This window comes from Chrysochloris asiatica, unplaced genomic scaffold (genome assembly GCF_000296735.1).
Source record: "Chrysochloris asiatica unplaced genomic scaffold, ChrAsi1.0 scaffold00071, whole genome shotgun sequence".
Classification (NCBI taxonomy): Eukaryota; Metazoa; Chordata; class Mammalia; order Afrosoricida; family Chrysochloridae; genus Chrysochloris; species Chrysochloris asiatica.
The window spans coordinates 12,734,985-12,753,666 of NW_006408589.1; the positions used below are offsets into that span (position 1 = coordinate 12,734,985).

The 18,682-nt window shown below is 42.1% G+C and overlaps 1 protein-coding gene across 4 annotated transcripts in view; it reads right to left on the minus strand.

The window, feature by feature from the left end:
- Nucleotides 1–18,682, minus strand: part of TENM2 (teneurin transmembrane protein 2) — a 1,406,199-nt gene that overhangs the window by 192,199 nt on the left and 1,195,318 nt on the right. For 3 of the 4 annotated variants that reach the window (XM_006864840.1, XM_006864842.1, XM_006864841.1), the window contains 3 exons: nucleotides 17,716–17,910; nucleotides 9,356–9,556; nucleotides 7,419–7,604 (listed from right to left, as the gene is read on the minus strand). In XM_006864840.1, the coding sequence (XP_006864902.1) occupies nucleotides 7,419–7,604; nucleotides 9,356–9,556; nucleotides 17,716–17,910 (582 nt within the window). Of the gene's footprint in view, nucleotides 1–7,391; nucleotides 7,605–9,355; nucleotides 9,557–17,715; nucleotides 17,911–18,682 lie in introns of all 4 variants that reach the window. The other variant, XM_006864839.1, reaches the window with a different exon arrangement.

Here is an 18,682-nt window from a genome sequence, read left to right on the forward strand (position 1 = left end):
TACAAATATAAATGGATAAAGCAGGGCCTGGTTACTCACTCTACAAAAAACTTTTTCATTGCTCAAAGGTTTTCCTAAGGAAACCAGATACAAAGTGTAGCTGCAGTGAGCAAAAAACAAGCAAGCAAACAAATCAACAACTAACAAAAATGCTAGACTCACTACCTCCAACTATTTGATAATGCTTAAGCCAGGCCAATGTCTGCTGTATTTATCCCTTCATTGCAAAGTCTTTAGTGAATCTGATGGGAGCCTATACTGACCTCCACTTCAAGAAAGAGACAGGCTTGACTGAGTAGAGAGGCCCATTTATACAATTTTGCATCAAAAGTAATAAATTCCTGGAGATGGACAAGTCTGTAGAGACCATCTCATCCAAGCATGCTCTAAATTCAATCACATTTGTGATATTTGCAATGTCTGTGCTATTATTTACTTAATATTTTTCTTTAAATTTACTCAGGTCTAACATCACTACGTACTTTAGCCATATCCCTCTGCAATAATACCTACAGAATCATGAGTTTGATGTGCTAGTTATGTTTTTCCCCCTAATATTTATATTTAAAGACCCCACATCGCTATTCAAGAAAATATCTTTGTACACCAATAAAATCATTTCAGGTATGCATACTTGAGTCTGGCCAGCAATGATGTGATCTATGATTGTTCAAGGAAGGTTGGGCAAGTTGCCCAAAGGTTTACACAGAATTTTCCAGGCAGAACCAAGAGTAGAGTACAAATAACCCTTTTCCTTGGCCAATTTATACTTCATGATACTACAGTGACAAAATAGCACTAATGAGAAAGATGTCCATCACAAATATCTATGGGATCTCCAGTTTCTAGGGTTCTCTTTGCTGTATCTTTCCCGTTAGGTTATACTGTGGGATCCTAGAACTGCAGACTTGGAAGTCACTTTGATTCTCTTTAAAAGTTCATATGCTAGCACACTCACTATATACTAGGGCACCACATCCACACCTCCCTTTCCCCAACAGCTCTAATTCTTAACATATTTTCCTTTCTTTTAAGGCTAAAATCTTCTTCACACAAATGTTCACATATGAGTTCCTGTCCCAAGAGTTCAAGAACAGTTGTGAATTCTTTGCTCTTGTGAAGTCAGTAACTTGTGAAGCTAGTTACTTGTGAGGTCTGGTCCTGTCACTGTGGGGCATCTACCAGTTGCTCTGAAACATTAAGAAAATGGTACAGAGAAGGTCACTGCCTCCTCACAGAACAAAAACACCAAGACTTCTCTTCTTTTTTTGATGGGAGCTAATTATATGGAACACTGGACTGCGGACCACAAGGTCCGTGATTTGAGCCCACTATCTGCTCAGCTTGGTTTCGGCAAACATTTAAAGCCTTGGAAACCCTACACAAGGTTGCTATGAGTCAGAAGTGACTCAAAGGCACTTAACAACAACAACAATTATATGGCCAGATTATAAAATAAATTGTATGGGAAACACCACACAAATGTTTTCATTGAAACCACAGAATGGTTGAGACATAAAGTTAAAGAGAGATTTGCGTCTATCTTGTCTATTTTTCAATTTATAATAGATACCTCTCTTCACCACCGAGTATAAGAAAGCCAACATTTCCAGTAATAGGCACCTCATGACTTGTAAGGCATTCCTTCATTTATTTTAATTTTTTGGTGGTGAGGTGGAAATGTGTTCCTGCAACTTCCATCTCCTGGTTCCTGTTCTGGATTTGGGAAAGAAAATTTAAAGCATATGAACTCAGACTATGGACAAATAGTGGGCATGGTGATTCCTAATCTGCAATGAGAAGGCTCACATTTTGCCCAGGTTATGAGAGAAAAACAACAACGACAACAACAACAACAGTGTAACAACAATTGCACTCTGCTAAATTTGCCCAAAGTCCTTTACAGTCAAAGGTTGCCACTCTAATGAACGTATCAGGGAATAAGCTGTTATCTCCACCGGGGTAGTAAGAATAACTCCACAGTGACTCAATGCATCTCAACTTGGTCTCATTGTAGAATCTTGAAAGCTCTACTGTTCAAGGACAAGGTTGTTGTTAGGTGCCATGGAGTCAGTTCCAACCCATAGCGACCCTATGTACAACAGACCGCAACCCCTCCTGGTCCTGCACCATCCTCACATCCTTTAAGGACAATAGCAGCTACAAGTTTGCATAACTGAGACAAACTGGAAATGAGACGCAGGAACAGCTGTATGCAGTCTGAAGTTGGTTAATTTTAACAATCACTTTCTTCCCAACCTGCTCCCTTTAGCCCCTAAGCTCTCTCCCTCTTACATTGCAACCCTGTCGACTTCTGATTACAATCACTTAATCAGCACATCACATTGTCGCACGGCTGGTTCTACCTTGGGTAAAGATTCATTTTCCTTATTAACATCATAAGAATCTATTGCTTTCCCCAACCAATTAAAGAGGAGAAATAGAAGGGCCCAGTGAGATTGAGGGGACAGAAAACTGTTATGATTTGTGGCACTTGAGCAGCTCACTCAGTTCCACACAGTCCTAGTGATCAGGTGTTCGTGACTCTGAAACACAGTTGGGAGGTCAGGACCACATAGACAAAAGACAAGTTGGAGTAACCAACACAAACATGGCTTAGATATCAAGCAATCCACCCAGGGTAGGGGAAGTACCCAGCGTTGGAATATTTATTCCGTGGGTATGGTAGTTCCTATCATTCAAAGTAGATGTCTGGGCAGCTCACCAGTTGCCATGTACAGAGTTGATTCCAACTCATGGCGACCCCATGTGTGTCAGAGTAGAACTGTGCTCCACAGGATTTTCAACGGCTTATTTTTAGGAGAAGTAGATCACCAGGCACTTCTATGTGGACTTGAACCTCCAACTTTTCTGTTAGCAGTCAAACATGAACTGTTTGCGCCACTCAAGGGCTCTGAGCAGTTCCAATTGAGCAGGTAACAGCAATGCACATCAACACCTCGCGTCTCTCCACGTGTTCCCTGACAATGTGAATGCTGTTTCTGTTTGTATTTTGCCCAACTGTCTCTTCTGCTCACAAAACATCCTGAAATCGCCTCCACTGCTTTATAGTGCAAGAAATCCTTATCAGAGTTTACTACAGCTCCTAGTGATTTTGACCCAATAAAAGTTATATGGTTCCTTCATGCCCTGATGTGGTAAAGTCTTTATATGGCCTTCTGAAGTGAAATTCCTAGTATTAATAATGGGTGGTGGAGCAATAACTTATTTTAGGATTGTGTTTCAAGAATAAAACTCTTCTAATCACACGAAGCACATTCTGATTTATTCACAAAAGTCAACTTCAGCATATCCACATACTGTTAATATATTCCATAGATAGACATGCGTTGTAGTTGATGTGAACTCAAAGTGTATTTCTTAGCTAAGTGATTCTGTAGCTATTGCTTTTACCTTGTATATAACTTGTTAGGGAAAGGTAAGGATCGTTTGGTGAAGAATCCAGTCTGATAAATTCACTCTAACAGTTAATTCTGTGATGTCATAACTCATGCTTGAATTCTGAGTAATAAGCATTTGGTTGGTAAGTGCCTTTGAGTCAGTTTCGACTCATAGTGACCCTGTATAGTGCTTCTAAGGAGCAGCCGATGGGTTTGACCTGCCGACCTTGTGGTTTGCAGTCCAATGCTGTAGGATCCTACAGCACCACACCAGGAGTCCATCAAAGGCAACTCATAAGCACTACATTTCAAAATCTGAATAATTTGATTGGAAATGACAGAAATGCTTTCCACCAAACATGGATAGATCCTGCTGCTTCTCTTTGCCCATGTTTTAGAAGTCTGTGCTTTTATCCTCAGTCTTGTTTCTTTTTCTCTCTCCCTCTTTCTATCTGTCTTTTTGCTTTCTTCACCAAAATAAATGCAATTCACAGAACTGATATGAATTGTTGGGTTGACTGTTTGCAATGACCATAAGACCTCGCTATGACCTTTCGAAAATATGCCGCAGACAACTCAGGTACCCAACACTAACCACCCAAATCTCCCAATGCATTGTTTACTAACTAGGTGCCATTTCATTCTTATTTATTTTCTATTTCCAAAATATAGCATTTGAGGCTGTGCTTGGAAAGGCCCGAAGAGCCTCTCTTTCTTTCCTGGCTGTTAGTATCCCCGAGGAGGACTGAGTCTGTGCTTACAAACTGTGGCATTTACTTAAAATGAATTGACAAGAAAGCCTGCTCAAAAGAAGAAACAAAAACTCCACGACACAGCTCTGGGGCCAGAGGTTGAAATGCAAAAGAAGTAATTTATGCATGTATGAACATTTCTCTAGTTTTTGAATAGCAAATCTTACCAAGTCAATATATCCTTGGCTTATTATGATTACTATTATTATTTTTTGAGAAATGCCTTAGTGAGAATAGCTACAAGGAACTGGCACATATCCTACTAATAAAACCACAGAGTCTTAATTTCTCACCAGGAAAGGCTTTGGTGACAAAGATCTTTATCACTTACATTGCACAGCCTCACAAAGGAGACCAGAGTGCTGAATAAGAGATCTTCCTGGGCCATCACCCTCTTTATTTGGGGAGCTTTACTTGGCATATACATTTGCACCTTCTCTATCTCTCTCAAGAACACATGTGTCAGCTCAGAGAAATGGGAAATTTGAACCAAAACACTTTTTTCAATTCATCTCACTCAAAGGGATTGTTGTTGTTTGTTGTTAAGTGCCATAGAGTCAGTTTTGACTTATCTCGACCCTGTATAGGAGCGGCTGGGGCTGGAGCTAAACATCTTCTCTGTTCTCTTGCTAGCCATACCCTCACTTTTCTCGACTGAGATTAGGATTTTTGGTCTTTCTGTTTTGTGTTCAAAGGACCGGACCTGGAAAATTTTTTATTTTCAGAATAAAATTATTCTGACTCAACTCTTGTTTCCCCCCGACCCCTTCAACTCTGTAAGGAGTCCTGGTGTGGTGCTGTGGGTTAATGAGCTGGACTGCAAAGTTGGTTTGAACTGCAACATCAGTGGTTCAAACTCACCAGCTACTCCTCACAAACCCTATACAGGGTCGCTATGGGTCGGAATTGACTCAATGGCACTTAACAAGAGCAACTCTGTAATATCTAACCCTTCTTCTTTCTCCACGAGACCCTTCAAGCTGCCATCGGTATCCTGTTCCTAATGTCTCTCTTTGCCCCCTCTCTTGTGCAGCTCTCTAATTCCAGGGTCAGTAAACGCCTCATGGAAAAGACCAGGTAATAGGTGACTTTGTGGGCCAAGCAATCTCTGTGGCGGCTACTCAGCGCTGTAATGCAGCAAGTATGCAGACAGTATGTCAATGAAAGGGTGTGGCCGGGCTTGAGCCACACTTTGTTTATAACAGAAACGGAATTTCATATAATTCACACGTCACCACATTACCAGGTTTCTTTCTTCTTCTTCTTTTTTTTCTTCAAACCATAAAAACGTGAAAATTATTCTTAGTTCATGGCTTGAACAAAAACAGCTGCAGGTCCGATTTAACTCGGAGGCAATAGTTTGCCAACCCCTGCTCTAAGTCATCTGGGCTGCCCTCTTGGGAGCTGTCTATCTCCAGTGTAAAGACAGGTTGTAGGTAGGAAAGAGCTAGCAGGTTTCAAGGTAGGTGAGGCAAGGAGAGAGCAAAAGGGAGGTGAGGCTGGACTGTGCGAACTGAAAGACAGTAGGAGGATCTGTCTAAAGGATGCTGATTGGCCAGAGAGTTTTTTTTTGGGAGGCGGAGTCCTAGTGTGGCGCTGTGCGTTAATGCTCCAGACTGCAAAATCCTTTGAACTGCAAGGTCGGTGGTTCAAGCTCACCGGCTGCTCCTCGGAAGCCCTATATGGGTAGGAACCGACTCCATGGCACTTAACAACAGCAACAACAACAACAAACAGGAGTGTGGAATCTCTATTTAAATCACACTGGGCATACAAATATACACCAAGGGTTGAAAGTATTTTAAGAACTCTAAACTCCCTTGGTATTAGGCTGTGCACATCCCTCCAGTGAAAAGTCTCCTGAATTACCCCTCAGACTCTGCAGGGAACTGAAGATGAAAGTGGCTGCAGGGGCAGGGGTAGAGAGCAAAGATCTGGAGTGTCATTGAGAGATTGCAAAAACAATTCACTGCCACTGACTGTCCCAGCAGGGTCCCAGTGCCATGCTAGTGCTCCTAATTTGCATGCTGCGCCTCAGATAGCCAATCAGATGGAACGCGAGAATTTAATGCAGAGTCTACTTTATCTCTGCTTAGGCATCAAAATGGACAGCATGGGAAACGGAGTCTGACCAATTAGGCAAGCTCCTGGCCCTCTGTTTTATATTCTGGACCTGCCTCTCTTGCCCAGTCCAGAGCAAGCTCTGGGTCGCATCTTTGCCTCCAAGTGGCTAATTTAGGGCAGAGGGAAGAGATCTTCACTTGATGGCTGGAATCAAAGGCAACTTCAGCGAAACAGATCAGTAGTTTGGTTTGAAACTTTGCTGGGAGTTTCCATGCACATTACTGGATTATCCAGTCTGGCACAGAATGAATGAATCTTACTCTGGCGCTACTTAAACAACAACAAAAACTGGAGATAAGATGGTACACAAGTTGAAAACCTTTACAAATTCAAACTGTCTGGGAGATGTGGAAACTGAAAGAGCATGGGCATCCACTTCCTGAATTTCAGGAGTAATTTGGTGCATTCAATGAAAGACAGTATTGTTCTATCCCAAAGCATAGTAACGATGGATGGCAAAAGAACAAAAAGCAAATTCAAAACGATTATTTCACGATAAAGACCATGGTCTTTAAGCAACATTCTTTGTCAAGAAGTTGACAGAGAGAGGTGGCTGAGATAGTATGAGATGGCACCAAGGAGAAAAGGTGGTGATGGTATTGATGAGGAGTCAGGGTAGGAAACTGAGGGGGAAGCCTAGGGACAACAAGAGGACAGCAAGAAGATGCCCAAACCCATTGCAGTGGGACATGGAGAGCCATGGGAACTTGGGAGTCCTGGTCTGACATGAACGCACTAACGTGGTCACCAGCTGGGGGTGTGTGTGAAAAGGGGAGATTTGTAGACCATAATGATCTGGGATGCTTGTTACCTACAGGTCCTGACCATTTCCCATGGGTGTGCATTTCTCCCTCCCCAAGATCAGTTGTTCAGATTAAAATAAATAAATTTAAAAAATCTGATCAGGTCCTTTTGCTCCCAACTTGGAATTCTGGAAAGAAGGGAAAATCTTTTGGAAATAACCAGGGATCTGACTTTTGCCCTCCCTACCCCCTGTGAGATTTGGAGAGGCAGCAGGAATGTTGGAGAGCACTGTGTCCCTGAAGGAACAGCCGGTGGCAATGCACGACCATCACTATCGATCTACGATTTATGAAAAGAAAGCAATATGTGCCTGTTTCGGTGCCTGCCGTTTGCCTACCAATGGTGCAGTGTTCACCATTCCAGCCCTCTCGGCATTCACATTTCCCATCTTTACAGGTCCCGTGCTCAATGCAGCGGGGGTGGCACACGCGCTGGTCACAAGCTGCGCCTGTCCAGCCCTCTTCACAGCGGCAGGCTCCCCCGATGCAGACGCCGTGAGTGCCACAGTCTACTGAGCACACTTCTGGAAGAAAAACAATGATTACAGCTCAAAACCACAGCTGGGGAAACTCTCGGCAGGAGCCCAGACCACACTCAGGGCCTGGGCCCACGAAGCAGGCCCCATGGTCTGGTAGCGATGTCCTCTTTGGAGGCTTCTTTCTCCGCTGGCGAGGTATGAATTCATCATCATCATCATTGTTATGAATACTTTTTTCTAGAGCAGTGGCTTTCCAAATATGGCCCCAGGACCAGGACGACCAACATCACCTGGGAACTTATTAGAAATGCTAGCTTTTGTGCCCCTTTTAGACCTATGTTTGAAATCCTGGTACTCAGGCTCAGCAATTTATTTTAACAAGTTCACCAGGAGTTTTGGATCCTCATGAGAGTATGACAACCACTGTTCTAGAGTTTGAGACCAACCCAGGGGGAGGTCAGATGGTGGCCACCTAGTTTGGCAGAGCTGGCTGGGAGGAACACCTGCTAAAAGATGCCTTATGAGTCCTAATGCCTGGCTGGATGGGAGTTTTTGGCCCCTTGAGAGACTGAGCTGACCGAAGGCCAGGCAGATCACCTTCAGACCCCACAACTCTATCCCCATGATGACCACAGACCCACCCACTCCCTGACTGGCACCTTGGTACCAATGATGGCTGCCATCACTGAGCTGCATTTTACACAGGTTCTTTCTCAAAGGAGCTCAAAGTCTTTTGTGGTTTGGGGAGGAGACAGACAGACAGATAATCACTCTCTGGTGTTCCAGACCTCTCACTCGAGGACAAGCACGTGCCAGACACTCATGCTTACAACAGTCTACTGGGGAAGGCATGGCTCGCCATGCCGGGGCTAGGGGACCAGACCAGGATGGTCGGTGACTCACGCAAAGTCACACAGCACGTCTGCAGCATAATTGGGACTTCGATTTAGGACCCCCCCACTCCACCCCCTCCCATCTTCAGAGCTTTGTCTGGACTACCAGCTCTGAGTTGAAGCCGGAGTCACGTGGGCTGAGAAGACATCACAGAATAGCCCATTTGAACTGCCTCTTTTTTTGGAATGAAATATTCATTTCTTTCCCATTGTAGGCAAAGCTTCACACACTCCCTTCCTGATTGCCATGGCAATCTGACAGCTGTCTTGCTACCCAGAGGAAGGGGGCGGAATGATGATCGCGTGCCCGGATCAGCACTTGTCAGTGTGAATGGAACTGGGCTTGGGAGGTTGGGGCTGACTTGAACTGTCGAACTGTTCCATTTTAAGGTCATCCGGGAGGTAAGAAACACACTCTTAATTTGAGGAAAATAAAGTATACAGCACAACTTCATTATTTTCCTGTCACTAGAGTATTGCGGGGCTTTATAGCACGTTCACAAAGCACCCTGAGGAGCATCTTTTTTGTTTTATAGGACATTCTTCCCCATTTGTCTGGGACTGAATTGTTCTGTTTTGTTTTCCAGTACCTTTAGGGACTGTACATAGAACACCCATAATGCAAATAGAAGCATAACTCCCAGCTTCTCATCCATTTGTTGTGATGGAGCCAATGAGGCACAAGAACCTATATTCTTTTTTGGTGTGTGTTTTGTTTGTTTGTTTTCCTCAAAGATCATAGATTCCATGTCTGAGACATCAGTAAGAAAAGCACTATGCAACAGAGAAAAGTCTCCTTATTCCAAGCTAAGAGTGAACAGTAGATTCCCATCCATCTGTGCTCATGGAAGGAATACAACGTATGAGTGCTGGGAAAAGCAAGGAGAAAACCTCTTGGCTTACCAACGGAGCAGTCGGGACCCATCCAGTTGGGATCACAGCTGCAGAGGCCCGTGTCGGGGAGGTAAGTACCATGCCCACTACACTGATCTGGGCACTGGACCCTGGCCAGCTCACAGTTGAGACCACCCCAGCCGGGACTGCAGAGGCATTCTCCATTCACACAGACCCCATGGCTGGAGCAGGTAGGATCCAAGCAGTCAACTGGAAGACACAAAGAAAAAACAGTATTGATCACTCATGGGGCCTGGACCACAAGACACAGGCTTACTACTGGATAGACAGTGAATTGTCAGTTCCTAACCACTTGAAAGTGAATGGAACATCCCAGGTGGCACATACATATACGGTCCCTTGAAGAACACCCATGAAGAGCAAAAAGGCTTATTTGTCAAAACATGAAATCTAAAACTTGAAAAGAAGGCAAGAAGAAGTAATTTCCAAGCAGAATTTGGAAGTGTCAAATACAGCGGTGTGTCATTCAACCTTTAGAATATAGTAGGGAAAAGAGTAGGCAATCTGCTCTTATAAAGATTAAACAACAACAACAAAAAAAATCCACCATTACTGAGTTGACTTTGCCCCATAGTGACATAGTGCAGAACAGAACTGTCCTATAGGGTTTCCTATAAATCTTTATGGAAGCAGACTGCCTCCTCTTTCTCCTGTGAAGCAGCTGGTGAGTTCAAACCATTGATCTTTTGTGTTAATAGCTGAGTGCCACTAACCCCAGGGTTTCTTTTTGCAAAGATTACTATCGAGAAAACCCCATGGTGGAATACTCCTCAGTCACATGGGGTTGCTATGAGACAATATTGATTGGATAGCACCTAAAAACAGCATTTTACAAATATTAGTATCTCAATTAAATCATAGCTGAACTTCCAAAACTGGAGCATGAATATCTATGATGTCTTTACTTAGATCACCAAACTCTAATACCTCCCCAGTAAGAGAAAAAAGTAGAGGTTCATTCTAACTTCACTAATACTTGATTTTAGGAAGAAAAGATTATAAAGGAACTCACAAATGAGTCACTTTCCTAATTAAGTTTCACTTAAGGTTAAATCTAAAATTAGTTTTCATTTTCTGAGAACACACCTACTGAAAGAGTTAGTAAGTGCGCAGGATAGAAGAAGTAAAGTTAGATGTGAAAGCAATCCTGCAGGCAATCAGGAATGGACTTGGATGGGCTAGTCTTGTTGGTCATAGACACGACCTTCCACCAGACAGTCAATTGGATGGGTTAAGGGTCTCATTCCCGTCTGTGACATGGTTTGTTTGACCATCTTAACAATCAAAGTGGATATACATCCAGTGGGTAACTTGAAGATGAAAACCAGTTGCGTTAGGGTTGATTCCAACTCATAAAGACCCCATGTATGTTAGAGTAGAACTGTGTTCCATAAAGTTTTCAATGCCTGCCTTCTCAGAAGTAGATGACTAGGGCTTTCTTGTGAGGTGCCTCTGGGTGGACTTGAATTTTCAACCTGTTGGTTAGCAACTGAGCATTTTAACTATTTGCACCACCCAGTGACTCAACAACTTGAAGATTACAGCTCTAGAATCCATTCAATGTAAGCAGAGTGAGATGTAACAGGTAATTTTTTTTTTTTCCTCATCTGTGTCTGTTTTATTTTTATTTAAAAACTTTTTTTTTTTAAAGATTTTATTGTGAATTGAGTGATGGTTTACATGGGAGAACATTAGCTTTACACTCATCCTACCGTATTTCGTTTCATTGCAATGATTAGAATCCCCTCCATGCATCATCATTCAACAGCATTTGCTTCCATTCCCTCTGATTTTTTTGGATGTAACAGGTCAATTTTTGAAGAAAGGAATTTTTTGTGTAAGAAAACAGGGTCCTAGACCTTGGATATCCATCTGGTCCAATGTTTGGAGGAAGACCGACTGCTTTAGGTAGTCCTAGGAAGTTATGCTGTGGTACTTGGAGAAGTTATTGTTATTAAGTGCTGTTGGTTCGCAAAACATGGAGTTTGAATGGTGCTCCCATAGAGAGGAGGTGGATATAACATGTGGATAGCCACAAAGGCTTGTAGATATCTCATCACCACATTTGATAAGCTAAGAAACGTTTTTCCTATTTTAACAGTTCTGAAATGAGGATTGATGGCCTGGATTAAAACATTCACTTCCTCCATCATTTGGTAGACACAGCAGGTCTGAGACCACTTAAAATTCTATCCTGGAGTGTTTTTGAACGATACTGATAGAATAATTCAATTCCTTATATTTATACGTGCCATCTTGTGCTTCAAATTCTTAGAGAAGATTTCGTTGTTTCCCCTCAGCTAAATGCCAAGACTGTAACATGTGCATGTTTTTATCTTTACATCATTCGCCATAACACGGAAGTGACGACTCTTGGACACCCAGTTTTTTTTTGTCATATCTCTAATCACACTTCTCATGATAAGTATAATTTCTCTTTTTTACGGTACACAAGTAATGATGTGTTTAAAAATGGGTGGTATCTTGGTTGTGATGAAATACGACATTATTTAGATTATTCAGGACACAGCTAGTCCTGGGAGACATCAGATAGGAGGAGTTTGATTAACTAGGAATGATAGGATTTCAAGAGGCTTCCAAAGAACACCCTCCCCTTGAGGCAAATATAAGAATTTTCCATGTTAGGGGATATTCCTCAGGATCTCATTGGGTTATTCTCAGAAATATATTATTTATAGAGATCAATTCCAAACTGTTTGAGCCATGAGAAAGTTGTTGCTGTTGTTTAGTGCCATCAAGTTGGTTCAGACACATAGCTACCCTGTATAGGGTTTCCAAGGAGCCATTGGTGGATTTGAACCATTGACCTTGCAGTTCAAACCAACCTTGTGGTTTAGGGCTTATTCTACAGTGCCACACCAGGACTCTCTGGGGAAAGTAGAAGTGGCCAATGGTGTTTTTTTTAAAATCAGGAAAAGATTCTTAGAAAGTTGAAAATTTTAGGTCATTTATTATTACTTGGGATGTTTATGAAGAATGCAACCCTGATGATATAAATTCTTTCTGATACCTCCAAATTTGTTCCATTCAGGGTGGTAAACCACATCTGGATGTGAATTTAAACTGAAAGGTTCAAACACATAGAAGGTATTTACAAAGAGACTGCAAGTCTTTTGGTGTCTGATGCCTCACAGTGAAGGGAATATAGTAGGTGTTCAATACACAATTGGTCTAAAAATTAAAGACAGACTGAGACTGTGTATTCTGTCATTTGTAGAATACACTTCCATGTAAAGGACTGACAAGAAAGGGGAATGGTGTTAATAGCTCATTTACTTTTGGAAAAAAATGCTATGCAATTTCAGATCTGCAAAATATGAACACATTCATTCGGGACCAACCGTGTTCATATTCTTCTAAGAAAAGAAAATCCTGAAATTCTAGATTTCACCCCCCGTCCTCATTTCGGATATAGCAAAATCGAAATGTACACAAAAATATCTTGTGTGTACGTGCCTTGAAAAATGCTCTCAATCTATAATTAGCCATTTAACGTGTTTGGCGAGATGCCAGTGGTAAGGAACTTTCAGAAAGTCTCATTGCTTTTTCCCTAAAAAGACGATGTAATAAAAAGTAATATATCAAAAGAAAGAAAAAAGGAAAACAGCATTTTTCTTCCAGATAAATTAGCTCTCTTTTTGCTATTCTGAATTATAGTATGAAAGAAGGAGGGAAATCCACTGAGATTTATTAGCCTAGCACTAGAATATCATCAAAAGGACCATTTACTGTATCTAGAAATATGAGCTACCCCTTCTCTGGTCAGAGGTACCAGTAAATATGTCCTCAGTACCATGCAATTACAGCAGCTGATGGAATAGCTATATTCACGCTTTAAGAGGGGAAGTTTCACTATGAATTTTAAATCTGGTTCCAATTTCTTAAGATGGTCTGGTGGCCCCCTCCTTAGAGTCTTCAGCAGGCAGGAGAGACTACTGCATTTTACCCAGTTTTATAAATAGAAATGGTGTTATACTTAAAAGGGGGACAGTGGCCTTTACTTGCTAAAGTACCATGTGCCTTAAAACACCAGCCCCTTGGCAGCTGAAATCATTAGAACTCATTTAGTCTTGGGCCCTCTATAGGTTTGACAAAAAAGGGTTGTGAATGCAATTTCTATCCCTAAGGATAAAAAAGGAGGTCAAGGAGTTTTACAAACAATATGTACTATAAACCCCTGTAGAACCATGAATTACATTTATGAAGTTAAATGTCATTGAAAAATGACTCAACCATGAAACTGACATGAAAACATGGCTGACATAAACTACTATGTCAATTTCTCTCTCATCACTTTTCCACTCCCCAAGACATCACTGAATGAAACCTTCATTTTCTTGTGCAAATTTGTTAATAGTACAGCAATGTTTATGCATCAAAAAACATAGGATGGCAACTATTGATTCAGTTGCCACGGTCATTTTAGGTAGATTGTTTGAACATTATGACTATGATGAATATCAGAAATAAAAACGCTAAATGGAAGAAAAAACTGCTGATCCAGGCTTTCTGATTCCATTTCCTATTTTGAAAACAGCATATGAATCACCTCTGTTCATTCTTTTTGGGTAGCAGCAATCAATAGAGATTTCATCCTTCATAATGTTTCCACGTGGTGTACTTGTTTTGTTGGATGGTTAATTCACTCTGAAAATTTAAATCAGACTGGTGGGGATGGTAAAAGAGTTGGGAAGTCACTTGAATTCCACTCATCCTGATGTGCACAATCTTTAATGGAGGGAAAATTTCTAAGAGTGGTGATGTCATTACTTTAGCACCTTCCTCTCACCCAATGATGTATGCAAAAGGTCATTCTAACCTTTCTTGTCATATTGGCCTCTCCCATGTTTTCAGTGAAAGCAGCTTTGCCTCCTGCAATCCATTTATCTTTAAGAACTTTAGCCTTTGAAGCAGGGTTATTAAATCAAGATTTCCTCCCTCCAAACTCCCAATTTGGTTTTATGATGCAGACACAGGGATGCTACCTTTTATAATGGAGGAACATATATCTAGAATTGAGCAAGTGAAGATCTGGGGGGTCAGACTCCTGGACCACATTAAGGGTATTACCACTGATCTCCTGAAAAACCTTAGTAGAATAATGTTGTGGAAGCTGACTCTGTAGTCATCGTTCTAAAAGCTATAACCAGTTGCGATCAAGTTGATTCTGACTCATGGAGACTCTATGTGTGTCAGAGTAGACCTGTGCTCCATAAGGTTTTCAATGACTGACATTTTTAGAAGTAGATTACTAGGACTTTCTTTTTATTGTACCTAGAGATGTTGTTGTTATTGTCAGGTGCCATTGAGTCAGAACCGACTCATAGCGACCTCATGCACAGCAGAACGAAACAATGTTCGATCCTGGGCCAACCTCACTACCGCTGCCACACTTGACACCATCAATGATGCCACCTGGCTGATCCATCTCGTTAGGGGTCTTCCTCTTTTTCTCTGACCCTCCATCTTACCCAGCATGACATCCTTCTCCAGCGACTGTTCCCTCCTGACAATATATCCAAAGTATGAGAGATGAAGCTTAGCCATCCTGGCCTCCAAGGAGCACTCTGGCTGCACTTCTTCCAAAACAGAGCTATTGGTTCTTTTGTATCATATCCTAGAGATATGATACAGTAAATTTGTAATATGCCTCTAGGTGGACTTGAACCTTCAACCTCTCAGTTAGCACAGGCAGGTGAAAGTTGGACAATGAATAAGGAAGGCTGTAAAAGAAACTTGAGTTATAGTGTTATTTAAGAATATAAAAAGTACCATGGACTGCCAGAAAAACAAATAAATCTGTGTTGGAAGAAGTACAACCAAAATGCTCTTTAGAAGCTGTGATGGAGACACTTGTCTCACATACTTTTGTGATATTATCAGGAGGGGCCAGTTCCTAGAGAAGAAGATTACTCTTGGTAAAGTGGAGGTTCAGCGAAAAAAAAAGGAAGACTCCAATGAGATGGATCGGCAGAGTGGCAACAGCCATGGGCTCAAGTGTAACGCCAATTGTGAGCTTCCTTGTGCAGGACTGGGCAGTCACCTGCTCTGTTGTACTTAAGGTCACTGTGAGTCGGAACTGACTCAATGGCATCTAATGACAAAAACAACAATGGGTTGACGATGTCTAGGTTCTTAATTTCCTATCAACTATGGTTGATTCTTTGTATGTTGAAAAGAAATAATGTACAACTAGAGACCATCTTCTGTAATGGAAAATATAAAGTAGAAGAATGACAGAAGTTTGGCTGAGTTCCCCTTGCCCTGTGGGTACTGCAACTTGGTCCCAACACCCTGGTATCAAATTACTTTTCTGAAGGAACTAATCAGAGTAACTAGGACTATTATAGCGTAGTGGTTACGAATCGGGCTGTGAACCTTAAGGTCAGCGGTTCGAAACTACCAGCCGCTCCGCGGGAGAAAGATGAGGCTTTCTACTCCCGTAAAGATTTACACCCTCGGAAACCCTGTACAGGGTCACTATGGGTCGGAACCGACTTGACGGCACTTAACAACAACAACAACAGGACTATTATAGATGGTTTGGGAACACATCTAGAGAACTGTTCTTCCTTTCTATCTCCTGAATTCCTTTACTATGCTACCCCCTCACTCTCTCTGTTCTTCAGAAACCCTATGGGGCCAATTCTACTGTGTCCTATAGGGTCACTGTGAGTTGGAATCAGCTTAACAGTACAGGGTCTGTTTTTTGTTTTGTTTTTGGTTCAACCTTAGTTACACCTGCAAAGGCCCTTTTCCCATGTAATATATTCAGTGGCTCCAGAGATGAGGACATAGACAACTTGGAGGGTCCATTTTTTTTTGCCTAGCAAAATCCTCATCATGGTCAGTTTGATTTTTAACTGATTTAACTCTTTCAGCTTTCATTTTTCTCTTCAGCAAGAGATAATTAACCACTCTGCCAACTGGGCTGGATGGCCACATAGAGTCAATGAGATAAGAAGAGTGAACTTCTTTGCCTATTACAAATTAGCTCATCTATGGGAGTTTGCAAGAATTCGTGGAAAAATTCCATTATCTTTTCATTTCATTTGTCCACAAACTTTCTGAAGCCCTTTCATAGCTGTAATCACTAGGCTCAATCATTAGTTCCAGATTGCATGGTACAAGTGGTTAAGAACTCAACTACTAATCCCATTTAGAAGGACCCCAGAAGTCAAGCCTGAAGATCTGCTTCTGAAAGTTTACAGCCTTGAAAACCCCATGGAGCACTTCTACTCTGCACACAAAAGGTTGCTAGGAGTCAAAATGCCACGTCTGACCTCTGCCTGCATTTAGTCTCAATGGATTAAATTTATTTTATCCCCTAACTTTGACCCACATTGCTGGGGTCACTTACATGTGTGAGAATTGCTGTTGTTTGCTGCTGCCTAGTTGGCCCCATGCACAAGACAGCAAAATGCTGATCGGTTGTGGGTGGGACCATTGTGATCCTCTGTAGTGAACTCCTGACTCCCCCTAGCCCTCTTGCTGCACCTTAATCTCTTTGATCAGATTCGGTGTTATTGTAGGCAATCAGGAAGAGTTGCTTTGCACGATGTCGCTAAATGACATGGATACATAGTCTTTCCAGCTTGACTCTGCTCTCTGTTGAGGCTAATTTTTGATAAAATATTGACACAGGCCCTCAAAGGTTTTAAGTGACCCAGGAAGAGTATAAAACAACCTAGGGGGAGGTTGGAATTTTTGTTTCTATTTTCTTCAGATAGTTTTAGCAATTTCCAAATTCAAAGGACTTTAGATAAAGCAGAGGGAGAAAAATATGGAAAGGTGAAGGGGGAAAATGAGGAAAAGAAGGAGAAGGACAGGAAGGAGGAGAGGAAATATTAAGACTGAAAACAAAAAAAGAGCAAATGATAGAGAAAAACAACAAAGAAAAAAAAAATAAAGTTTGTTTCCACAAAAGAAATCAATGATCCTTTTCAGAACCATCTCCACAGGCCTTCTCTGTCCTATAAGTCAGGAAACCATCAAAGCCGTGGGTTTTAAAGTTCTCTGTGCAAAATGTAGAGGCTTCCTATACAAAACACAGAGCCCAGGACTGGGCTCATCAGCAAAGGTCAGCCCTGCAAATCAATACATTCCACAGTGGTTAAAGTGCTTGGCTGCTAACCCTAACAGGGACCCTTCTAACCTACTAGCCACTCTGCAGGAGAAAGATGTGGCAGTCCGCTTCCATAAAACTTTACAGTCTTGGAAACCCTATTGGGGCGGGGCAGTTATATGAGTTGGAATTGACTGGCCAGGAATGGGTTGGGTTTTGGGTTTTGCCTCCCAGCCAATCCAGCAGGGTCTGAGGCACTTACCTTCCTCACAGTGCTCGCCTTTGTAGCCAGCAGAGCAGACACAGTTCCCTTCAATGCAGGAGCCATGGCCTCCGCAGGAAGGATCGATGCACTGATTCAGGGGCACATCGCACTCCGCGCCTTTCCAGCCACTGTAGCACTGGCATGTCCCTTTCGAGTATTGTCCATTCCCACTGCACAGAACAGGGCAGGCAGCTGCAAAGACCAAAGAGAGAGCACCAGGTCACAAGGGGCCAGCACCTGAGTGGCTGTGTCAGGCTAAAGCAGCAGAGCCGGCCTGGTGTTTTAACATTGCCGCTGACATTCTAGTCAGAGACTTTAGCTTTGGAGGCACAGAGCTGTCTTTAAATAAACACTGACAGCATCAACAACCACAATAGCTCTGCTGATGCAGTAGGTTGATTATTGGGATGCTAACTGCCAGGTCCTGGTGTGGCGCTGCAGGATAATACGCTGGACTGCAAGGTCAGTTTGAACCACAAGGTCTGATATTCAAACCTACCAGCCGCTCCTCAGAAACCCTATATAGGGTTGCTATGGGTTGGTATGACTTCACACCACTTAACTACAGCAACAACTGCAAGGTCAGCAGTTCAAAGCCACTAGCTGCTTCAAGGGAGAAAGATGAGGTTGTCTGTTCCCATAAAAGATTTACAATCTCAGAAAGCCTATGGAACAGCTCCACTTGGTCAACCCCACAGCAGTGAATAATATAATTAACAGCATTAGCAACAGCAGCAGCTACCAACAATTAAACACTCCTTATGCTTGCTGCTAGTGAAGAGGACTTAAAGTATTTACTGAAGAAGATCAAAGAGCACAGCCTTCGGTATGGATTGCATCTCAATGTAAAGAAAACAAAAATCCTCACCACTGGACTGATAAACAACATTCTTATCAACAGAGAAAAGAATGAAGTTGTCAAGGACTTCATTCTTCTTGGATCAACTATCAACACTCATGGAAG